The following is a 25,900-nucleotide window of genomic DNA, read 5'->3' as shown; positions in this document are numbered from 1 at the left end:
TCATCAAAAATAAGTTAACATGTAAACTTTCATAGATTCCACCTCGAAGCCGTTATGGGAGCTCTGCCAAGCAAACCCCTCGTATACCCACGTGAAACATGTTGCCAATGAGTCAGTGTCATTGCGCATATATCTAGTTACATAGCTAGGAAAGGAAAAAGGCCCGCCCTACTTGTGACATTTGGGAGGCTTAAAATGAGTACCGTGGCAGCCATGTGTTCATATGTTTCGAATAAGCTCGTTGGCCACTTGTTCACACAATCACACCCACATGATAATACATATTATACATATTATATTATCGTTCATCTCCGTCCGTTTGATCTAACGTGTGTGATTCATCTATCCTTTTATTTATTTTATGCGCTATATCATATATATACGTGTTATGTGTATCAGCTCTAAATGTATTACTCCCTCCGTTCCTTAATATAAGCCATATAGTTTTTAGCACCAATATTAACGCACGGCTTGGGGAATGATGTGAGACCGAGGAAAAAAAGGAAAAGCAGGCCATCTTTTCTCTCCCAATCAGATTGCTTCCTAAATCTAAGGGATTGGTTGGGGCATGTGCTATTTACGGTGGGAAGGTTTCCAAACTAATCGGCGTGGGAGCTAATACGTACCTATATTTTGAAAAAAAAATTAAAAATCTATATGGCTTATATTAAGGAACGGAGGGAGTATATTTTTCTTCACAAAGAAATAGATCTGTATTATTTTGTTGATTCTTCACAAAGAAATAGATCTATATTATTCTCTGAATCCAATACTTCTTTATTATTTGTCGCCCCCAAAACTAAGCAATCAAGGATGGATTTTTTTTAAGAATTACACAATGAATAAATGTACGTTTTATTAGTGCATGCACTCACCGTTCACGTGCTGTGCATACTAGTGATTCGGTTGTATCAGTTTGATGGCTGTACGTGTGCTGATTCGAAATGGGTATTCATTGTTGTGGAGGTCTAAAAGTTCCAAAAAAATTCAGCATAAATAATTTGTGGGAGAATTAGACCCAGGCATAAGGGTGCAGTGGACAACCATGACCAAAAAAACAAAAAAGAAAGACCCTGGGGGCTAGAGTGCAGTGGAGAACCACGGGAAAAAAAACTGGGGGCTAGAGACTGAGTGCAGTGGACAAAAAAGAAACAAATAATGGCCCATGCAGGTCTCGAACCTGCGACCTTCGCGTTATTAGCACGACGCTCTAACCAGCTGAGCTAATAGGCCTTTGAGTAATACTTAAACATTGTCTTATTTTGACAGTAAACTTTCATAGTTTCACTTTCAAAATATTAGAGCTAATAGGCCTTTGAGTAATACTTAAACATTGTCTTATTTTGACAGTAAACTTTCATAGTTTCACTTTCAAAATATTAGAAGCTCCATTTGCATTTTTTTTTTCTTAAGAACGTGGTGAGCGCATAATTCAGTTAAAAAGAATAGAGTTTTACAGAGACCAAATGAGCCAAACAACATAACAGTACCACAGAGAAAGGTAAACTTGAAGGAAGGTAGCGACCGGCAACACCTAAGATGAAAGCAAACCAAAGGCTACCACGAACCAAGCACAACAAGGTATACTTCAGCACGGGTCAAGAGCATGCAAAGATACAGCGACTCTCTCTGCTCCAACAGCAACCACCAAGCAACACCTCCACTAACCAACAGCATGTTCGCTTGTTCGTATATAATCGTGGATTATAAGCTGGAACAGTATGTTTCTCTTACACCAAACCAGCCAGCAATAAATAATCCACGATCGTTTATGACGAAATGAACAGGCTGCAAAAAAAGCACAAGAACCACTTCAATTGGACCACTTGCTACCATAATTTTGAATGAGAGTTTTTTTATAACAATTTTGACTGAGTTAACCTCTTGCATCCAAATGCTCTTGCTCAGACCCCTCAAGATGAATGCCTCGGATACACATTTAATAGTATAGCCAAAGAAAAAACAAAACCCTAATACACGCTATAGCAAATGTTTTCAATTACCAAGCTTATATTCGCTCTATTGTGTCCTTAGTCTTCACGACTATCCTTTGCGCTATCCTCCACACATCAATCCAACTCTTCGAGGCAAGACACTTGTGTCCAATGAACCTATGCCTTTCTCAAATATGAATAGCGCTAATCACAACACTTGTATTCATTAATTACCAAAAACCTAAATCACTAAATTGGGAGCCTAAATGTGTTCATCAGAGGGCAGGAGCACGACGCCCGCAATTACTCCGGCCTCCATCAAACCCTCACTGAATCCCAATGGCTCACCAAGTTGGCCCATTCCGCTATACATAACTACCTAGAGAGATATGGTTTGTATAATTGTGCTTACTACTTCAAATATATACTTCGCGCCACTAAGTTGCCTCGACTTATTTATGAAACGGGTGCACCTAGAAGGAGAAGGCTCTCCGGATAAGGATCGGTGGAGACTCCATCCTGGTTCACCCTGCCACCCACTCCCCCTTATCCTTTCCAACTAAAAGAAAACAAAAGAAATTGGAGCCACTGCGGTGACCACGACCAATGCGAACCGGTACCTCCATGTAAATTGCTCCATCCTCCACCACTGCGGTGAGCGCCGCCTCACCGTCCCACCCACAACCCATCACCACCGCTAGGCCAGGAGCCTCCCCCCAAACCCCAAAACCCTTACCTAGACCCTGATAGACTCCTTCCCTTTTTCTTTCTTTTTTTAGATGATTTCTATCCTCACGTGCTCAACTTCACCTTTGGGTTTCCTCCTGATTAGCATCTGACAGGGACTAAATTTTAGTCGCTGAATCCAAACGTACATTTGGCATCTCCAACAACCTTCTCAAATAGCTAGCTGATGTGTAGAAGAGGGAAGAAAGAGAAACATAAAATACTATAACATCAAAGCTAGGACCACAGGAGTAGTAAGAGGGGGAACCATCGATTTTTGCTAGACTATGTATTCTCATCTCGCTAGCTAGTTGTTTCTCTATTCCATCTCTCCTCCACATAGTCAGCAAGCTAGCTCCGAGTTAGCTTGTTGGGGACACCCTTAGGCCAGGGCCAGTCTAAATGAGGGTTTCAAAGGAGTTTCATTCTCATTTAATATAATAACACTTCAACAAATTTCTGACTAACAGTTTATTTATGGAGAGAGAGAGAGTTTCGTAGAGTTTCATCTAGATGAAACTATCATAGTTACCAACAAAAAAAGCTGATACGGCATTCTTGATAACTGTGTCATGAAAATCTCTACTGAGATTAGCCTTAGAGCACACTCTGAGGACCTATCCTGCATTTCCACACCCGTACACCGGCAACACCAAAACCACACGGCACGAATGGACACAATCTAAAAACCAACTTGACTTTTTCATATCTAATGGTTCTGACCCGAGCTTGGGTTGGAAGTCCCAAATTTGATTAAGTGCTCACCATGTCTTGGGAAATTCCGAAATGATCCAAAAGGTTTCGGGCTTCCTCCCTGAGATCTCAGGTATTTGTTATTAATGACAGTTTCAAGCCAACTCAAGAATTCCGACTCCAGTTCAAAAAAAAAAAAACTCGCTGGCTGACATCTTACATATCTGAAGAAACAGCACACAACAGCATGCGTTGTGTTAGTAATACTGCTAATGATCCTGTCGGCAATACATGTCTGATGAAATGCATATCTTTTCTTCGGAGCACCTGAAACCTGTATAGATTCAGGATCGTTTCATCGGAGCACCTGAAACCTGTATAGGTTCAGGTGCTGCTTTAGACTCGAGAGATGCCGGACAGGGCTACGGTACACTATCCAGGTCAGCACCAGAGAGCATTGTTCCAGGTATTGCAATAGAATAGTGTTCAGGATATCTCAGAATCAAATCTTATGGAACTTATTATGCCAAAAACATAATCTAAAATAAATTTGCTGGTCAAAACCCGATACAGTTAGGATTTACATAGAACAGCTAACATTAAATAAACAAACAGTACAGTCATTCCGCTAACAACATTTTGACGTTATGAACTACACATAGACGAGCTAAACAATGATGTGCAACTCCAGAGGCTAATTCAATCTCATCCAGAAACAATACCTTGCATGGTTACTTCTGCATGTTCCTGCACATTCCTGGTTAACAAGACTCCCAGACATGAAGGAGGTCAAGCTCCTATAAACCCGGTGAACTTAGAACCTTCTAAATCTACATGAAATGAACAGTGAACCTGCAAGAAACTTGCAACTGCAGCCTCATGCACACGATTCAATCTTTGGCATATAGTTTCCTCATCATAGCAAGTTGCCAAGTACATTATCGGAACTTCAGTCACCAATACTCATTTAGCCATTAAAGCATTGGAACATGTGCATCAGGTCAAAGGGTTCAGTAGTATCATGAGCATGCTCTATCGCCAATTTTTGGGTCATTGTGATATATAAATCGATAAGACCAAAAAACTTCCAGCTAGTTTAAAAAAAAAGTTCCAGCTACCTAAAGTTTCAGATATTAGCTACTCACACCAAAGTACATATATCTATAACCAATTAAATTAGAAAGGTTATACTTAAAACACCAACTTCAAATTGGCTTAATGTTCTCATTCAAAAAAAATATGGTTTAATGTTCAAACATAAACTTGCCTGTGCATTGCAATGGCATTGTAATCGAACAAGTACAGATGTATGTTCAGCTAGCTAACCTCAGTTCAACAATGCTCTTGGGGTCTGTTTGGTTCAAAGCCTGCCAGGCAGCAATCTACACCCCCCAGGAACACAAAATCCAAAAGCCTGGGATTGCATGAAGAGCCAGGCAAAGCTGCCTGGATTGAAACCAAACAGGCCCTGAAGATTGAGGCAGGGGGGTGAAACTGATTATGTTTGGTGGCAGGGGTAGGTGAATAAAGCACAATGTGCAATTCAGTGAAATGTTGGCAGGCAGGAGCAAAGTTTGGTATACCTAGTTTCTGATGGTACTTTCAAAAAGGCAATGTGGTTCTAGTGTTACTTTTATTTAGGATGGCAGTCACACATATCATATCACTGAGAAGGAAGTAACCCACATCTTAAGTGGAAAGGCAATTAACAGCTCCCTAGTGTTTTTTTCGAGTAACATATTCCTGGCTTTTTGGGTGGCACATAGGAAACAAGTATTTCAACAAAAACCACTAAACGGAAGCAGGTTTCAAACAAGCAAATACATGCAGTCTCAAATGCGACCTTTCAATACATAGGTTCAGAACATTTACGGCAGGGCTAAAAACATAGGCCCAGAGGAAGACATAAGTAATGTAGTGTGAGGAATATCAGGTGGTCTATGGCATCCACATAGGTCCTCTTAAGCAAAGCTTCCAGGTTGGGCTCTCTTGGTCATCTGGTTTGGGAAGGGGCTCCAATAAGCAGGCTCCAAACTTCAATGTCTTGGCTGTTTTTAGTACGGGAGGGGAGCAGGGGGGCAAAGGTGAAAAGAACAGGTCCATCAGATAGCTGAGCTGGGTTCAATGTGTTCAAAAGGCAAAAAAAGCATTAAGGCGGGCAATGCACAATCACATAATCATTCTGACATATCAAGAAAAGGTTGAAGAACCATACCTGCTTTATCAAGCAATCTAAATCCTAATAACCATGACGCTTTCCATAGTGAAGAGAACTATGACCAGATAACCTGATGGAAGTTATTAGCAGTTACAAAGAACTGTGTGAGCACAACTATAGAAATAAAAAGACATGAAACACAAACAGTTGCTATATACAGCTATGTACCGAACTGAATTTCTATACTGGTGAATCAAACATTGTATAGCCATCCTTACCCACTACTAGAGGAGCGGGCACTGTATCCGCTGTAAGCCCCATATCCTCCTCCAAGTGCCTAGAGGAAGTTTTAGTTGATTACGGAATGAAAAATTCTGATAATAAGCTATCAACAGGCTTGATAAAGAGTACAGCATGACATATGTTATACCTGGGAGCCGCCATAACTTGCATAGCTGTCAGAAGGAATCATGTCATCCGATGTACGAAAAGCACTTGAATATAGATAATGCCCAACAGGCTTAGTGTCTCTGCTTAGATATTTTGGTTCATCCGAAGCACCAGAAGGCAAAGGATGGTAAGGGATCACAGATGGAAATGCAGATAAAGAGCCCTCTCTTTCAAAGAAATTGGCTTTCAGCCTTGTAGCTATTTGCACAAGAGCATGTCTTGCAACATCAAGGCCTCCACTGATCTGGTGCACAGGCAAATCGATATAATGAAAACCTGCTATAGCATATTGCATATAACCACGCAAATGCCTCAAAAAAATTAACATCAGAAAGCCCAAATTGCTACCTGAACCATCTCTTCATCTTCTGCTGCTACCTTTGGAACATTTTCTTTTGAAAGAATGCGTATATTTGCTCTGGATGTTCTTCGTATCTCAGTAATGATTGAACCACCTTTGCCAATTAGGCATCCAATACGAGATGTTGACACCAGCAAGCGTGTTGTATATGACTGCTCAGCTGATTCTGAATCACTTTTCTCGCTGCATCTAGGCTGCAAACGAACTGCAGCATCAATTGTTGGAGATACAGGATCTTCAAAGAACTGCATGGAACAAAAGACGTGGTTGGTCAAGAAAAGCAACTAAGAATAGGCAATAAGGCATAATATAAGCATATCAAAAAGAGAAATCACCTCTTTCGCAGAAACTGTAATTATGCAGTCATCATCAGGGTCCGAATTGGAGCTAGCCACTTTGATTAAAGCCCCAGATTCCTGCCTGATCTGTTTGATAATTCCACCACCCTTCCCAATTACACCCCCCACATTTGCAGCAGCACAAAGTAAACGCAAGCTAAACTCCTTTGCAGAGCTCTCATCCCTTCGTGGTTGGTATAAAGAGGACCAATCTCCTGCCGCATCACCTTTGTAGCCTCCATAAGGAGGAATTACTGGAGTGATCCCTACAACAGGTGCAGTAGAGGAACCACCAAGGTGGGTGCTCCCTGGATAAGGTTGGGTCAAGCTGGATGCAAGAAGATGCTGTGACTTGGATGGGTTGTCATGGAGGCGAGATGACACTTGATGAAGAGCCTTTCTGACAACTACCGTGTCTCCAGATATCTAGTGTCAAAAATATTGGAAGTCTTATCAGTAAAGATGATTAGCAAAGACAGCAAAACATAAAATTCCAGACATCTTTTCAAGTTTGAGTAATAAATAAATGGTGTAGACATTTAAGAAAGAAGATATCGCCAGGATTATATAAAAAAAAGTAAAGATAGATACAGAATTACAGACATTCATACGCAGTACAGTTTTGTTTAGGTAATGTAGGAATTGATGTGAGGAATTACCAACCTGGAGAAGTTCATCGCCGCTAATGGCACATGCAGGGATATGATCATTACTAAGCACGCGTATTTGTGCACCAGTCTCACTGCGGATTCCTTGGATGATCTGCCCACCTTTTCCAAGAATGCATCCAATCTGGTCTGATGGCACAAGCAAGCGAACAGTAACTTGAGGTGAAATTTCTTCGCCGTCTTCGTTCCCAAGACTCTCATCAGTGGCAAGCCTCTCATGAACTCTAAAGAGGGCATCCTGAGCAGGGCAAACCTTATCTTCAGCATCATCGATGGTATTAGTTTTCCTGCTAGAGCTAAATATGGTAATAACTCGCTCCTCACATCCAGGGACACTCTCGCCAATCCTGATCTTAGCTTGGGTCTCAGTCCTCAACTGCTTTGCAATTTCTCCACCCCTGCCAATGATACTCCCAATTTTTCTAGAGGCACAGAGGTAGCGATACACAGTGTCATCTGGACCAGGGGCATAGGTATCATCACCAGGATTTCTTCTCTTGCCGCCTCCATTTTCAGTATAATCAGAGTGGCGCTTTCCATGACTGTTTCGGTGGCCAGCCATTGTCTGGAAGCAGAGGTAAAACAATCAAAAACGCAGAACAATGCACCAAATAAACACAAACTTAAATAGCAGACCACAATGTCCTTAATAGCACAGGATGTGATGCTGAATAACCATAACCCTTTTTTCTCGATAGGGCAATACTCTTATGTTATATTATATATAAAAAGTTTTGGACATCGTATCGTATTCCCATGAGATCTCTGAACTGCAAACTCCAATACCATCGAACCAAAAAAAAAATTGTTCTAACTTAGGCATAATTTATTGTTACAGATGCATAGTATCAAGGCTAACCGCTAACGCTAGATTTTTTTTAAAAAAAAAGGAACGCTAGAGTTAGAAAGTCAACATATCATGTTATCAATATGCTTAGTAATGCGTACTATTTCCGAACCAGAGAACAGACGTTTCTATGAGAAAATAGCACATTTTCAATTTAATTAATTAGTGAATCCAGAACCCAACAAAAGCTGGGCAAAGAAACAAACACAACAGGGTCAAGCACATGCATCTGCTAATAATCAAACTCTATCTTGAATCCTTCCTATCAGGAGGGTGAAAAATCCATCTTTGAGGGCACATCCCTCAGGCAAGAAATTCCCAAATAATTGGCTCAGACTTCAGGGGCGGACCCAGTAAAGGACATGGGTGTACACATGTACACCCAATAATTTTTGCAAAGCAATCGAAGTTAGTAGGCATAATACATGCATATACACCTGTAATTAGATTCAGATCCGATTACGAATAGTATGTTAGGGTTTGGGCGCACGGCTTTACCTATGAATTACGTTAAGGTTTGGGCGCACGGCTTCGCACAGCAGGAAGGGAGGACCAAGGGGAGGGAATACCTAGTGTCCTGGTGGTGCTCGTCGCCGGCCAAAGTGGCGAGTGGCGAAGTAGGACAGCAGCGACGGTCGCAGGGACACCGGGGCTGCAGAGGGCGGACGCCGTGCCGGAGATGGTCGCGAGGACGCTGGGCCCCAGGTGGTGCTCGACCGAGCGCAGTTTCCTCTCCGGGTTGCGGCGCGGCGAGCGGATGGAGGAGATCGGCCGCGGGCGAGACGAGTCCAGGCGGCGGGCCAAGGGTCGAGCAAGGTTAGAGAAAAAATGCTAGGCGATATCTATAGGTGACCGGGTAAGGGAAGGAACGCCGACCGACGAAGAGGCCGAGCCGCCGAGGGTGTTGGTTGTCGCCACGATTCAGGAGCTCTCCTCCCTAGATGTGTTTCTTCTCATGGGCCGCGTGTGGTTTCTTCATGGGTCATGTTTCTCTTCGCTTTCTTTTTTCTGCCGGCCCACCATGATAGCATCCTGGATCGTTTGCACCATCCCAGCCCTCCATTTGTATCAATCTCTACGGGCAGTATCCTACACCACACTACCACATGAACATGGCACCTCAAAGCGCTTGTGGTGTCTGCAGGATGCAGGACTCTTGAGACACGCACTCCTGAACAGCATCTCTGCTACGAGAAAACAATCCAAACTATTCTAGGCACAACTAAAAAAGTGTCCCCGTTCAGAAGCTCAATCACTATGCACCAGAAAATCGTCTTATTAAAATTAAGGGCCAGAACCCACACCTCACAGGCTTCATCGCAATCCTACGGCCACGGCATTGTATCAACAGCGATGAGGCTTCAACGCGCATGCTGCACAGGCTTCAGCGCGGTCAACCCAAAACGAGCCGTGTTGGTGTCGCCGAAATAAATAAATAAATAAAAGAGTAAACACCGTAGCCTGGTACGTATCGCCAAAGAAAAAAAAGGAAACAGCCGAGGACACCGGCCGCTATCGTCGCGACGCCCTCCACGATCTCCGCGCCCTCCACGATCTCTGCGCGCAGGACACAGACCCCGTGCCCTCCCGGTTGCTGCCTCCGCCGCGGCGGCAGTCGCTGCCGTACCCACCGCCGAGGACACCGCCGTCGATGCCGCCAGCGAGGCCGCTATCTTCGCGCCGCCACGCTCTCCGCGCGTAGGCCACGATCTCCGTATCCACATCGCCGGCAGTCCGGCACCAGGCCTCGAGCAACGGGCACTACGTAAAAAATGGTTTGTAGCAACGGATCAATTTTTTTTTGTAGGGGTGGATGATGATGGAACAGCAGGGGCGACTGGTCATACGAGTCGCCCCTACAAATGGGTCGGATTTGTAGGGGCGGCTCACTCACCAGCCGCTCCGGGGTATTGCTATTTGTAGGGGCGGCTGGTGATTGAGCCACCCCTACAAATGTCCGTGTATAAATACCTCCGATTTGTAGGGGCGGCTCCATCACCAACCGCCCCTACAAATGACCCACATACAAAGCAAAGTGTAGCACCTTCTTTCTTCTCGGGTCACTCACTCAAACCTGTGAAAGAAAGGTGGGGAGGCCTTGGGCACCTCCCAAAAATTGCTCTACTAAGGGGGAAATGTTTTGGTCTCAAATCCTTTGGTGGAGAGGTTGTAGACGGTAAGAAAATGCTATTCCACACTTTTTTTTAAGTTTTAATGGTTGGTTAGTGAATAATTAGAGTTTTACTTTTCTCTCTTTTATGGTGCTTAAGCTACTTATGAAGCAAATTAGACCCAAGTTTTGAATGTACTAGGGTAAATTAGGGAGGGAAATAAGATCATACCCTTATTTGGTCCATGTTTCTTGATTTTAGTGAATAATTAGTTAGTTTTATGGATGTTTCATGTGCATGTAGATCTAGATCTAGAGTTTGGTTTTTTTATTAATTTCGGTTTTGTAAATTTGTGTTTGATGAAATTAGACTAGGGTTTGCATGAAAAGATATTGGGTAAAATATAATTGTTGCTAATTATTGTCTTTAAAATTGTTTATTGTAATCAACAAATATGTATTTTAATTATTTATGGATAAATTGGCCATTAATTAATTTTCTTCTACCATGGTGTGTTTGTATGCTTCAATGTAATTATATTTGATTTATATCCATATATCTGAAGTATATACAATTATTCTCAAGTAATTATTAATTTATTTTATTTTTATATATATCTGAATAAGTAGTCCTTTATGTTTGTTTGTTGTTGTTGTAAAAGATGGAGTACAGAAACTCTTAGATGTATGGTTCGTTAAGGTTCAAGGCAGGTTTCCATGAAGAGGTGGATAAATTTATTGAGGCTGCAAAGAAGCATGCAACGACATTGACAAAGAATAAGGATACAATTATTTGTCCCTGTAAAGATTGCAAGAACCATATGGCATGGACAGATGTGACTATCATCATATCACATTTGATTATGCGAGGATTTGTTGAGGACTACACAGTGTGGATTCATCATGGTGAAACGGTTATTGTTAACGACGAGGATGAGGAGAAATACGACGACGAAACCATAGAATCCATGTCCCAATATTCAGCAGAGCTTGATGCATGAATGGATTCAGAGTTTGGAAATGAACAAGGTGGTGATGCTGGTGGTTGGGATGGTAACGACGAAGATAGTGCCAATAATGATGGTGGAGCACGTGTCGGGGATGAAGATGATTTAAAGGACATGATTCGAGCACTTGGACCAGAGATTTTACTAAATAGCCCAAAAGGTTTAGAAAATTTGGAAAGGGTGACAAAAGCATCGAAGGAGACTGTGTATGGTGTTGAAAAGGGTTATCCGACATATTGAACATCGCTATGTTTTGTGCTTGAGCTACTCATCCTGAAGGCTAAGTACAGCTGGTCAGACTGTAGTTTCAATGATTTATTGCATCTCCTGTCATGGGTGCTGTCACAACCAAACTCAGTTCCCGCCAACACATATTAAGCAAAGAAGGTCATAAGTCCATTAACAATGGGGGTTGAAAAAATCCATGCATGCCCCCGGTGTGGCGAAACGTTCAAGTCACTGGATAAATGTCCCTGGTGTGGGGTCAGCCGGTACAAGAACAATGACCTTTACGGTGGGGACGAAGCCTCTATAGGAAAAAAGAGGAATAAGAAGGGTACAAAAAAGGTGGTACAAGAATCTCAGCCCCTAGAGGACCTGCCATTAGGCAACGATGCAAAGCAGAGAAGAATTCATGCCTTGGTAATGTGGTACCTGCCAATGACCGACCACTTGAGACGTATCTTCCTAAACCCTAAAGAAGCCACACTCATGACATAGTGGGATGATGAGCGCAAGGTGGATGATGATAAGATTGCACACCCGGCTGATTATAGTTAGTGGCAAAGGTTCGATGAGAATCACAAAGAATTCAGCGATGACCCAAGGAATGTATGGTTTGGCTTGAGCACTGATGGAATAAATCCCTTCAATAAGAGGATGAGCGACCATAGCACTTGGCCAGTGATCTTGACCATGTACAACATCCCAACGTAATTCTGTCAGAAGAGAAAGTACCTTCTCCTCACTATTCTTATTTTTTACCCTGAACAACCAGGCATTAATATAGACGTGTTCCTCGAGCCTTTGATGCAAGAAATGGAGAGGCTATGGAGGCATGGGGAGCCAATGTATAATGCGTTCTGAAAGGAGGACTTTATATGTAGAGCAATAATATTTGTTACTACCAATGATTACCCCACGCTGTTTGCTTTGTCTAGACAGATCAAAGGAAAGATGTGATGCTTGGTTTGCTTGGATGGTACTACATGGGTGTACCTGGATGCATCCAAGAAGATAGTTTACCTAAGAAACTAATGTTTCTTAAAGACAAGTCACAAGTACCATAGCAAAATTTTCTTTAGATTTTATGACAACACCCGGGAGATTGAACCCCCTCTGGAGAGACGTCATAACAGAGAACACATATATAGAATGGTGAAAAACATACGCATCATCTATGGAAAGAAGAATCCAGATGGGACGAACAGAGATAGAAGCGCACCTCTTGTTGAAGGTGTACCTTTCAAGAAACAATCGATCTTCTTTCAGTATCTGCCTTATTGGCTAGACTTGGAGGTCCCCCATGCCATTGATGATATGCATGTGCAGAAGAATGTCTTTGAGAGTCTCATTGATACCTTGATGGACACAAGCAAGTCAAAGGATGGTTTGAAAGCACAGAAAGACATGATGCAGCTAAACGTGATGCCACAGCTTCACCCGGTGCCTGAGGCTAATGGAAAATACACTCTGCCCGCGGCGTGCTTCAACCTAACACCAGACAAGAAGAGAGCTATATGCACTTTCCTAAGGGGGGTCAAAGTCCCCACTGGGTTTTCAGCAAATGTGAAGAAGCTAGTGTCGATGAAGGACTTATCAATAACACACTGCAAGGCTCACGATTGTCATGTGATGCTGATAGTGTTTCTACCTATTGCAATTAGGGCTATAAAACTAGAGTTCTTGAAAATGGTCATCACCCGTATGTGCTACTTCTTTTCAAAGATCTCACAGAAGACAATTGGCAAGCAAGAGCTGAGTGACCTACATGAATTTGTGGTGGAGACACAAAACCAACTAGAGATGTGTTTACCTCCTGCTTTTTTTTATATAATGCCACATCTCATGATTCACATGGTTCATTAGATACAGGCGCTGGGCCCTTGCTAATTGCATGAAATATGGTCCTACGAGCAGTTCATGTTGGTTCTAAGTTGATACGTGCATAATTGAGCATACCCAGAGGGCTCCATGATAGAGGGTTATAGTACTGAAGAAGTCGTCGAGTGCTATCAAGAGTACCTAAAAGTATAGAAAGGGATTGGTAAACTCAATTCTCGTCACAAGGGTAGGTTGCCTGGGAAGGGCACCAGTGGTAGAAAAGTGTTCTTCGACCATGATTACAAAGAGGTGAGTTGGGCGCATTACAGTGTCTTGCAGAGTACACAACTGATGCAACTGTATATTGATAAATACTTGGCTATCATTATGGCGGAGAGAAATGGTCGTTCGGATGATTGGGTCATGAAACAACACAAGCAACGACTAACTACATGGTTGAAGGACCAAAACGTACCGCCTAGAGAAACCATAGACTCTATTACCATCAGTAGGTTGGCGAAGGTGCCATCGAGACAAGTGACATCTTGGAATGCTTATGATATCAATGGGTATACGTACTATACCCACGCAAAGGATAGTAAATATATGAACCATAACAGCGGCGTTCGAATAGAGGCTCTCAATCGATTGGGGTGAAAGATCCAATACTTTGGCATCATTAAAGAGATATGGGAACTTGACTATGGAAGGGATATAACGGTGGCCCTATTTTGATGATGTTGGATCAAACAACACCAACTGAACGAGATCAGAATGAGAGTCATAGACCTCGAGAATCTAGGCTACCAAGATGACCCTTGGGTGCTCGCTTCACGTGTTGCACAAGTTTTCTATATGTCTGACCCACAAAGTAACCTCCCCCCGAAGAAGAAGACAAAGCATGTGGTTGCCTCTGGGAAACAACACATTATCGGAGTTGATGGCATGGATGATTTTGAAGCTTACAATAACTACGATGAGATGCCACTATTCATAGACTTTTCTAAGGAGATCAGTGTTATGGAAAAGAACCTACCCAAAGACATATTGCCATGGGAACGAAAAGGTGTCAAGGGGAAAGTCGTTACAACGGGCTAGCTAGTTGTTGAACGTGGAGTGTTTGTGTAAATGTGTGTTTGTAAGACTTCATTTATTCATGCGTGTGAGACTATATATTTATGTATGTGTGTAAGACTATATATTTTTGTATATGTGTGAGACTACATTTATGCATATGCGTGAGATTACCCTTTGCAATATCCAGATAAATCTATTTCAACATCCACTCTATTACTACTAAAACTTTATGAAATCACTTAACATTTTATGAAATAAAGAAATGGCCAAAATAAAAGTAGGAGATCTTGATGAGTTATACAACTTTTATATTCATCACCTTTACAGCTGAAATCATTTAGTGGTTGAAAATCAGGTTTGAAGCTGTCATTTTCTAAAATTTAAAATTTGAACTGTTCAAATTTTGTCAAATAAAAAGAGGACCAAAATAAAAGTTGTAGACAGTGTTGTGTTCAACAACTTCTATATTCATCACCTTTACAGCTGAAATCATTTATTGGCTGAAAATCAGGTTTGAAGCTATCATTTTTTGAAACTCAAAATTTGAATTATTCAAAATTAGTGACAAAGATAGATGACTAGACTCAAATAATAGAGCATGATTTTAGAAAATTTTAGGAAAAAAATTATCACATTTGGAGTTAGTATGAGGAAGAAAAAACTAGTTACAAGTTTCGGCCACAGATTAAAAAGAGAAATCACACTTGTTCATCATTGATCATCTTGAACAGTTGTGATTTTTCTTTTTAATCTCTGGATAAAATTTGTAACTAGTTTTTCTCCCTCATACTAACTCTAAATGTGATGATTTTTTCCTAAAATTTTCTAAAATCATGCCCTATCAAGTTACTGTGTTGATTTGGTCATACTTTTCATTTGACAAAGTTTGAGCAATTCAAAATTTTAAATTTAAAAAAATGACAAATTCTAACGAGATTTTCAACCATTAAATGATTTCAGCTGAAAAAGTGATGAATACCAAAGTTGTATAACTCATCAGGATCTACAACTTTTATTTTGATCATTTCTTCATCTGACAAAGTTATAGTAAACATTGTTCATAAATCAATATGTTTCTCGTATAGTTCATAAAACTATGAGTCATATATGAGTTTGTGAACAATATTTACTAATACTTTGTCACATGAAGAAGTGACCAAAATAAAAGTTGTAGATAGTGATGAGTTAAACAACTTTTATGTTTGAAAGCATCTAGGCCCCTAGTTGGGTTTTGGTGATTAATGACAATACAAGATTACTATGACTAACGTGTGTTTTGCAGAGACAATTAAGTTAGGTCATGGTAATGAAGATCAATTGGGCAATCAAGGTGGTCATGCCCCTACGATGGAAATTATTTTAGTTTTCAAAGGATGGACAACAAGGTTAAGGATGACTAGTTCTAAGTGTCGATCAGAGTTGGAGAGATACTTAGAGTAGTTTAGGACTTTGTTTTTCCTTTGGCCGTACTATTAAGGGGGTATGGATGGGTAGCTTGACCTAGGTGAGTCTAGTGAGTTAGGTGTGGTGCACACTTGTTAAAACTAGCACTAGGTAGCTCCACAACAGCCCTATGATCCTTTGGAGCAAACTTCATTCACATATGATCGAGAGTTGGAAGTGAATGGAGGGTCAATTGCTGACCGGACGCTGGCTCCGGTGTGACCGGACGTTGGCCGCAGGGTCCGATCAATTCATTTGATCAAGCAGACTGCGTTCGGTGCAACCGGACGCTAGAGAGGTCAAGTGACCGGACGCTGAGAGGCAGCGTCCGGTCGACTCCAGTAAGGTTCTAGAGAAGGGAATCTACGACCGGACGCGTCCAGTCAGTACTGACCGGACCCTGGGGGTTCAGCGTCCGGTCGAGTACAGTAAGGTTCCAGAGAGGGTTTAATGCGACCAGACATATCTGGTCAGTGGTGATCGGACCCTGCCAGCGTCCGGTCAACACATTATCACTAGAATGCCGGTTGAACTGACCGGAGCGTCCGGTCAACATGACCGGAGCATCCGGTCACCCCGCATAAGCTCATAACGGTTCGTTTTTCAGGCTGCCTTATAAATAGAAGCTCCACTCATGTGTGGAGTCACTTTTGCTCATTCCAATAGCTAAGAAACACGTTTGTGAGTGCCAAGAAGAGCAAGGTCCTAGTGAGGTGATTAAGGTTTGAGAATCCAAGAGAGTAGCCTCATTAGTGAATCAAGAGTAGCCAAGTGTGCATCCATCTTCTCATTAGGCTTCGAGTGGTCAAGTGAGAGTTCGTGTTTGTTACTCTTGGTGATTGCCATCACCTAGATGGCTTGGTGGTGATTGGGAGCTTGGTGATCACCCGACGGAGCTTGTGGGTTACCCAACTCAAGTTGTGAGCGGCTTTGGGTGATTCGCCGCGACGGAGTGTCGAAGAATCAACCCGTAGAGAGCACTTGATCCTTGCGCGGATCAAGGGGGAGCTACACCCTTGCGTGGGTGCTCCAACGAGGACTAGTGGGGAGTGGCGACTCTTCGATACCTCAGCAAAACATCGCCGCGTTCCTCTCTCTCTATTTACTTTGAGCATTTACTTTGAGCAATTCAATACTTGTCTTTATATTCATAGAATTGCCATGCTAGAGTAAGTTTGGAACATAGGTTGCAAGTTTGTTGTGCGTTAGATTAATAGAAATACTTTTCTAGGCACAAGGGGTCAATTGGGCTAACCGTAGGATTTGATTATTGCAAGAAAATTTAGAATTAGCCCAATTCACCCCTCCCCCCTCTTGGGCATCTTGACCCTTTCAATTGGTATCGGAGCCAGCGTGCTCACGTTTTTAAGCTTAACCGCTTAGAGCAAGATGTCTCACAGAGATGGATCTCCTCCTATCTTTGAGGGAGATGACTTTCCATATTGGAAAATCCACATGGAGGCATACTTAGAAGCTCTAGACGTTGGTATTCTTAGAGCCGCCTCACAAGGCTTCCCAAAACCTCGGGATGCTACTAACCTACAAGGCGATGAGGTTAATTATGAAAAATGGAATGCAAAGGCTCACAACACCATCTTTAGAGGCCTTTGCAAAGATGTGTTCAACCGCGTAAGGAACCACAAAGACGCCCATGCACTATGGTCGGATGTTTGTGCGCTCCATGAGGGAACCAAGAGTGAGCATGAGGAATGCTATCATCTTGTGATTAAAAAGCTAAATTTATTTGAGATGCTTCCCAAAGAATGTGCTAATGAGATGTATTCATGTTTGAATGTTCTTGTAGAGGAAGTCAATGGGCTTGGACTTACTCAAATGTCACCATCCGACATTGTGAGAAAGATCTTGAGTGTCCTCCCCATTGACAAATATGGGCATATTGTGATCGTGCTACACCAAGGTGATCTTTCCACCGCTACACCGACACAAATCTTGGGAAAGATCAATGCTCATGAGATGTATATGCACATCACGCCACAAGATGGCTCATCCTCTACCAAGAAGAAAGAGAAGGACTTAGCATTCAAAGCTAGCCAAGACATGGGCAAAGCAAGACTTGAGTATGAGAGCTCAAGTGATGAAGAAGATGAAGATGAAAATCTTGCTCTCATGGTGAAGAAAGCCGCCAAGATGCTAAAGAAGCTAAATAAGAGTGGCATCAAGTTCGACGGCAAGAAGAAGAAGTTCTTCACAAGCTCTAGAAGAAAGCCAATCTCCGAAATGGATTGCTTCAATTGTGGTGAACTTGGTCATCTAGCACATCAATGCTCCAAGCCCAAGAAAGACAAGTTCAAGAACAAGAACAAGGGCAAGAAAGATGATTCAAGTAATGAAGATGAAGATGAGAAGAAGAAGAACAAGCCATACAAGAAGAGAGATGGCAAAAAGAAGGACTTCCACAAGAAGAAGAAGAGTGGAAAGGCCTACATCGTCGGTGATTGGCTCGCGGACATTGATTCATCTAGTGGATCATCCGATGATGATAGTGACAATGAGAAGGTGGCCGCCATTGCTATTGATCTTCCATCTTCACCGCCACCATCACCATCATCCTCTACACACCTATGCCTTATGGCCAAGGGTGAATGCAAGGTAACTAAGAATGATGATAGTAGTGATGATGAGCAAGCTAGTGATGATGATAGCGATAGCGATGATGATGATTCACCTTCATATGATGATCTTGTCAAAATACTAAGAAAATATACTAAGATCATTAGAAAGAGTAGAGCTACAAATGAAAAGCTTGATGCTAAAAATGATTCACTCTTAGCAAAGTGCGACACATTAGAAAAGGCTAATGATGAGCTTAGAGAAACTAATGATGCTATATCATCCAAACTCAAGGAGCTTAAATCTTCTAAGAAAGAGCTTAAAGATAAACATAAACTTGAGTGGGTGCACAATGAGCTCATCACTAGCCACAACAAGCTAAAAGATGAATATACAACTCTTAAGATCAATCATGATACTCTTGTTATTGCTCAAGAATTTTTACCAAATGAGCCACATGATGCTACTAACCATGTTGTTAAGATTGATATAGCTACATCATGTGATGATTTAATTGATGAGAGCATTGAGCAAGGATCCAGTGGCAAAGGCAAGCAAGTGGTTGAGTGCAATGACTATGATGAATATGTCAAGCTCAAGAACACAAATGAGAAGCTCATGAAAGATCTTGAAGAAATGAAAAGCCACAACACCATTGTGCTAGAAACTCTTGATCATGGCAAAGAGTTGATCCTTGAGAATGAGAAGCTCAAAGAAGAAAACAAGAAGCTCAAGGAAGAGAAGAAAGATGATGCTCTAAAGGAAGAAAATAAAAAGCTCAAGTTGGAGAAAGAGCATCTCAAGATTGGGTTGAGCAAGTTTGCTAGAGGCAAGCATCTCCAAAGTGAGCTACTTATGAACACCATCATAAAGATGGATAGGAGTGGCATTGGATATGTGGCAAGTGTAGAGAAGAAGAAGGCTCAAGCTCAACAACAACAATCAAAGCCAAAGCCAAAGCCAAAGAGATGTTTTGAGTGTGGACAAGAAGGCCACTTTGCTCATGAGTGCCAAACTCCACCGCCACAACCCTTGCCCAAGCATGCTAGACCCTTTGCCTTCAATGCTCACTACATGCTTAGAAAGGACTCTAGTGGGAAGATGAAAGTCATGTTCTTAGGACCCCCTAACAAGAATAGGCCTAAGAAGATTTGGGTGGCTAAGTCACTTGTTGAGAAGGTGAAGGGCCCTCAACAAGTTTGGATTCCTAAAGCTTGAATCTCTTGTGTGTAGGTGAACTACAAGACCGGTGAAAGTCATTGGGTTATTGATAGTGGTTGCACTCAACATATGACTGGTGATCCTCGTATGTTCACCTCACTAGATGAAGAGGTAGATGGACAAGAGAAAATAACATTTGGAGATAACTCAAAGGGCAAGGTTAAATGATTGGGCAAAGTGGCAATATTAAATGATCATTCCATCTCCAATGTGCTCTATGTTGCTTCATTGAACTTCAACTTGCTATCCGTTGGACAATTGTATGATCTTGGTTTCCAATGCTTGTTCACCGAGAAGGAGGTTGTTGTATCCAAGGTAGATGACAATCAAGTGATATTCAATAGATTTAGATACAACAACTTATATCTAGTGGACTTCACCTCCGAAGATGCAAATTTGAAGACTTGTCTATTCACCAAAACAACACTTGGGTGGCTATGGCATAGAAGACTTGCTTATGTTGGGATGAGCTCACTCAAGAAGCTTATGAAGAATGAGTTGGTGAGAGGGTTGAAGGATGTGAAGTTTGAAAAGGACAAGCTTTGTAGTGCATGTCAAGCCAGCAAGCAAGTTGCAAATACTCATCCAACCAAAGCTTTCATGTCAACCACAAGAGTGCTAGAACTCCTACACATGGATTTATTTGGACCAACAACATACAAGAGTTTGGGAGGGAATCTCTATTGTCTTGTGATTGTTGATGACTATTCAAGGTATACATGGGTATTCTTCCTTCATGACAAATCTGAAGTTGCTTCTTGCTTCAAGAAGTTTGCCAAGAGAGCTCAAAATGAATTTAAAGTGAAGCTCAAGAAGATAAGAAGTGACAATGGAAAAGAATTTGACAACACAAATATTGAAGCTTATTATGATGAAGTTGGGATCAAGCATGAAGTCTCCACAACTTATACTCCTCAACAAAATGGTGTAGTTGAGAGGAAGAACCGGACTTTGATCACTCTTGCAAGGACAATGCTAGATGAGTACAACACCCCCGAAGCTCTATGGGCAGAAGCAATCAACACCACATGCTATGCATCAAACCGCCTATTCCTTCAAAAGTTCCTTGGCAAGACACCTTATGAGTTGCTCAATGGGAAGAAGCCAGACGTCTCCTTCTTTAGGGTGTTTGGTTACAAATACTACATCTACAAGAAGCGGCAACACCTAGGGAAGTTCTAAAGATGTTGTGATATTGGTTTTCTTGTTGGTTACTCATCAAAGTCCAAAGCATATAGAGTATTTAATCATGCCACCGGCTTGGTTGAAGAAACATATAATGTGGAATTTGATGAATCTAATGGCTCCCAAGGAGCACATGAGAATCTTGATGATGTAGGTGATGAACCATTGAGGGAGGCTATGAAGAACATTCTGGTTGGAGACATCAAGCCAAAAGATGATAAAGATGATGTACAAGTCATTGATCCACCCTCTTCATCAAGTGTGCCACAAGATGGTGAGAAAGATGGGAGAGTAGAAAATGAAGATACGCATATCTCCCATGAGCAAATGGTGGTACAAGCACAAGATGTTGATGCTCCACAACCTCCTCCTCAAGTGGTCAATAGAAGAAATACACCTCTCCTACAAGATCATCCACAAGATCTCATCATAGGGAGTCCTTCAAAGGGTGTAATGACTCGATCTCAAAAACTTGCTTCATTTATTGCTTATCACTCTTTTGTCTCTTGCTATGAGCCTACCAAGGTAGAAGAAGCTCTCAAAGATCTAGATTGGATCAATGCCATGCATGAAGAGTTGAACAACTTCACTCGTAATGAAGTTTGGACTCTTGAAGAGCGACCAAAAGGCGCAAGAGTCATTGGAACAAAGTGGGTGTTCCGCAACAAGCAAGATGATCAAGGTGTTGTTGTGAGGAACAAGGCAAGACTAGTTGCAAAGGGGTTCTCTCAAGTTGAAGGTTTGGATTTTGGAGAGACCTTTGCACCGGTTGCAAGATTAGAAGCCATACGTATCCTTCTTGCATATGCATCACATCATGAAATGAAACTATATCAAATGGATGTGAAAAGTGCGTTTTTAAATGGCTTTATTAATGAACTAGTCTATGTTGATCAACCTCCCGGGTTTGAAGACCCTAGATATCCTAATCATGTTTATAGGTTGTCCAAGGCACTATATGGGCTTAAGCAAGCCCCAAGAGCTTGGTATGAGCGCCTTTAGGACTTCCTCATTGAGAAGGGCTTCACCATTGGGAAGGTCGACACCACACTATTCACCAAGAAGCTTGATGGGCATATCTTCATTTGTCAACTGTATGTTGATGATATCATCTTTGGATCATCAAATGAAGACTCATGCAAAGAATTTGGTGAATTGATGTCGAAGGAGTTCGAGATGTCCATGATTGGTGAGCTTACATTCTTTCTTGGTTTCCAAGTCAAGCAAATGAAAGAAGGCATCTTCATCTCTCAAGAGAAATACACAAAAGATCTTCTCAAGAGATTCAAGATGGATGAATGTAAGCCAATCAAGACACCAATGCCTACAAATGGACATCTCAACCTAGATGAGGGAGGTAACTTGGTTGATCAAACTCTCTACCGTTCTATGATTGGTAGCTTGTTATATTTAACCATATCTAGGCCCGACATCATGTTTAGTGTGTGTATGTGTGCTAGATTTCAAGCTAATCCTAAGGAAACACATTTAATTGCCGTAAAAAGAATCCTTAGGTATCTTAAGCACACATCAAGCATTGGCCTTTGGTATCCCAAAGGAGCTATATTTGAATTAGTTGGTTATTCCGACTCGGATTATGCCGGTTGCAAAGTTGATAGAAAAAGCACATCCGGAGGGTGCCATTTGCTTGGTAGATTACTTGTGTCTTGGTCCTCCAAGAAACAAAATAGTGTGGCCTTGTCCACCGCCGAAGCGGAATACATTGCCGTGGGTGCTTGTTGTGCACAAATTTTATACATGAAACAAATTTGCTAGACATGGTGTAGTTCTAGAAAAAGTACCTCTTTTGTGCGACAATGAAAGTGCGGTAAAACTTGTAAATAATTTGGTTCAACACTCTCGCACCAAAAGCACATAGATATCCGCCATCACTTTCTAAGAGATCATGTTGCCAAAAATGATATATCACTAGAAGGTGTAAGAACTGAAGATCAATTAGCAGATATCTTCACTAAACCGCTAGATGAGGCTATATTTTGTAGATTGCGGAATGAGCTCAATGTACTTGATTTTAGTAACTTCACTAAAAATTGAGCTTGTGTTGTCCCTTGCATTCATTGTAATATACAACATGTTTAATTTTTGGTAATGCATATAGGGCTTGTCTAACATGGTTAAGATAACCGTCAAAAAGCGTGTGAAGAAGCTTAACCTTAGATCAAACTTGACAAGCAACTAGATTTACTTACAAGTATTGCATATGTATGAATGTTGTTTTTTGTCGTTTTGTTCCATTTGCCACCTTATTGCCTACTTTCTTAAAAAGAATTATAGCCTAAGGCAAAATATTTTGAAAAATATGAGGGTTTGAGAGAGGTCACTCACATCAGTCCCAATTGGTGTTTATTTGGATCTTATTCAAGTTGGGACTTGATTGGGAACAGGCAGCGCGGAGGAACATTGAAGATTTGCTGGAAAAGGGTGACCGGACGCTACACCGGACTCTGTAGTCCAGCGTCCGGTCAGTTCATAGGAGGTGAACTGCTGCTGAAGGAGTGACCGGACGCTGCATTTGTGCGTCCGATCAGGAAGGGATCCCACGTCTGGTCGATCTACATGGAGTTCAAGGCAGCTGACCGGACCCTGCCTGCGTCTGGTCGCTACCACCAGAGCGTCCGGTCAGTGGATCTCGTGCGGCATCAGGACTCTTCTTCTATTTCCTATTCTATCACGTTGGGGTTCCTCATTTAACCGCAGCCATCGCGTGCGTCTTGACCTAACCCTGTACGCCGCCGCTGTTTTCCCGTGCCTAAGCGCCACGCCGCCACAGCTCTTCCACACCGCCGAGCACCTCGCGCCACCACAGCCACGCCTCCTCCCACATTGCGCCGAGCGCTCATCCTTGTAGACGCATCCGCTCCACCTCATGCCCCCGCGCCGAGCACCGTAGCCGTGCGCCTCCCACGACCAAGCACCATCACAGCCGTGCCCATACGCCTGGCGCCGCCAGCCAGCGAGCCAGCCTCAACGAGAGCCACTGCAACCGCACGCTGCCATCTAATCCCAAGCACCGAGCGCCATCCAAGCCCGCACCTGCTGTGCCCTTGCCCTACCTCCTTATTGGTAAGGCCCTGCTTGTGTCCTAGCACTCTGTTCGCTTGATCTAGATTGTTTTCAATCCACTGACCTAAATCGCAACCAGGGCCATCGATTCATCGCAAACCCTAACCCTAGCCGGTTCTGAGGCTTCCCCCGCGTGACACGTCTCTTCTCTCGAATCGCCGGTTCGTCAGGTAGAAAGCCCGTCGCCTCAATTTCGTACCTACATTGCTTGCTTCCTAGGGTTTTCACATCTATTAGATATATTGTATTTATTTGTATATCCATTTATTCCATCGTGCAGTGAGTCCGTGCCGTTGAGGTTCTTGTGGTAGTTGTCACTTAACTCGGAGCCAAGCTCGTGAGTATGGATCGAGGCCAAGCCTTGGGAGTGTTAGTTTGACAGTTGATCTTCATCAGCAGCAGTTCATCTTCTTGTTAGATTAGATGGCTCGCACCGAGAACGTTGGTGGTGGTCCAGGTGATGATGATCGGAGGCCCCCGCCTCGCTTGCCCGCTGGAACCAAAGGCAAGGCGACGAAGTAGGTTACATCTAAGAAGCGCAAGTACCCTGACGCAGAGACAGCGAGAGCAGCAGCAGTCACTGAGGTTGTAGAGCGTGCCGAGAGAGGAGGTGCCCGTAGTGGAGTTGTCATAACAGATCATCTAGCACCAGACGCATAGGGTAGACTTAGGGAGATTGAGTGACTTCATGGTAGTCCACCTGGGACTGTCATGATGGCAGGACGTCGTCTGGTTATTGAGGAGCCTCAGCGTTAGGGGGAGTCTCAGCAGGAGCCATAGTAGCAGCCCCCACCAGCAGAGCCTCAGCTAGCTTAGGAGACTTAGGAGGGCCAGCAGGCCGAGACCGAGCCGGCACCCCAGCTATGCCGCTCTAGTCATACCAGTGCTACAGTTCCACCGAGGCTAGCTACATAGCGCAGGGGTTCACGCCCACCGCCTAGACCATAGGGTCCAACTCCAGTAGTACATCTTGACTTGAGGGCAGCCACAGCCAGGCAGGTTCGGCAGCTGAGGTTTGTTGAGTTTGAGGTGTGGTTCCCTTCGAGGAGGGATGAGAGAGCAGCAGAGGGTTTCTATACACCGCTCTAGGAGGATTTCTATAATGCTTATCTCAACAGTGGGGCAATATTCAGATCTCAGCGGGTATGCAGTATATAGTCTATTGTGGCAGCAGCCGGAGAGCATATCCACCCCTACTTGTCATATTTGCCAGGGCTGACAGATCTAATTGGCTAGATAGGAGTGTATGTACCATCTTGGGTTCAGTAGTTCTACGCATCGCTCTACGTTGACCCGCATCATAACTTCATACACTTTGCATTCAACGACAGAGATTACAGGGTGATGAGTTTCAGGGCTCGGGAGATACTGAGGCTACAGGATCAGCCTGTTAGATTGCATGAGGTATGTTATGGATAGCAGGAGCCTCCTAGGCGTCCTCATGGAGGGATGGTGCCCCCTACAGATCTTGTGCGCCATTGCTTCAAGGAGCCCTTTGGTGAGGGGTCGAGGAGGAACCCTAGTGACCTTACTCCTATAGCTCGAGTGCTAGAGGCCATCATTAGGAGGATACTACTTCCTAGGTTGGGATACAGATAGGGTCTAACTCGCCTACAGCTCTGGCTCCTCAATGCCCTGATGCAGCACTGTATTTGATATCTGGGACCTCCTTCTATCAGAGATGGAGGATACTATCGCTCAGGGCTTCAAGGGTCGTAGGCAGCTTCCTTATGCACATTGGATCACATTCTTGATGCTCAAGTCTATGCAGGTTAGGACCCCAGAGATGGTTGCAGAGTACAAGGGTGCCACCACTGAGTTTCCAGCTTATAACATGGCACAGAGGATCAGGCACAGCACACCATAGGCACCTGCTCAGCCTAGCCATCGTCCAGATGTTCCAGAGTCAGCAGCTCAGTAGGACGAGATTATCAAAGGCATTGCCGCTACTGAGGAGGAGCAGCTTGAGGCACAGTAGGAGGCG

At 43.0% G+C, this 25,900-nt stretch overlaps 1 protein-coding gene and 1 non-coding gene across 7 annotated transcripts; both read right to left on the bottom strand.

Annotated features, from left to right (window-relative positions):
• Positions 1-1,159: 1,159 nt before the first annotated feature.
• TRNAI-AAU (transfer RNA isoleucine (anticodon AAU)) lies at positions 1,160-1,233 on the bottom strand. Its single transcript has one exon. It is a non-coding gene; the product is annotated as a tRNA-Ile (tRNA).
• Positions 1,234-5,047: 3,814 nt separating this feature from the next.
• LOC136544392 (KH domain-containing protein At4g18375-like) lies at positions 5,048-9,039 on the bottom strand. 6 transcript variants are annotated; one of them, XM_066536580.1, is made up of 8 exons: positions 8,745-9,039; positions 7,324-7,893; positions 6,658-7,086; positions 6,310-6,567; positions 5,942-6,205; positions 5,790-5,848; positions 5,569-5,641; positions 5,048-5,468 (listed from the first exon to the last, which is right to left on the bottom strand). In XM_066536580.1, the coding sequence occupies exons 2-7, from the start codon at positions 7,888-7,890 to the stop codon at positions 5,593-5,595; spliced, it is 1,626 nt and encodes a 541-aa protein (XP_066392677.1). In that variant the 5' UTR covers positions 7,891-7,893; positions 8,745-9,039; the 3' UTR covers positions 5,048-5,468; positions 5,569-5,592. The 6 variants fall into 6 exon arrangements, 3 of the variants coding, with proteins under 3 accessions (XP_066392677.1, XP_066392683.1, XP_066392671.1); XM_066536586.1 differs by having other exon boundaries at positions 5,048-5,401; XM_066536574.1 differs by having other exon boundaries at positions 5,048-5,463; positions 8,745-9,038.
• Positions 9,040-25,900: the final 16,861 nt, after the last annotated feature.

Source organism: Miscanthus floridulus, chromosome 1, assembly GCF_019320115.1.
Source record: "Miscanthus floridulus cultivar M001 chromosome 1, ASM1932011v1, whole genome shotgun sequence".
In the NCBI taxonomy this organism is placed as follows: Eukaryota; Viridiplantae; Streptophyta; class Magnoliopsida; order Poales; family Poaceae; genus Miscanthus; species Miscanthus floridulus.
Note: the sequence above shows the minus strand (reverse complement) of the source record. Positions and strands in the feature narration are given on the sequence as shown.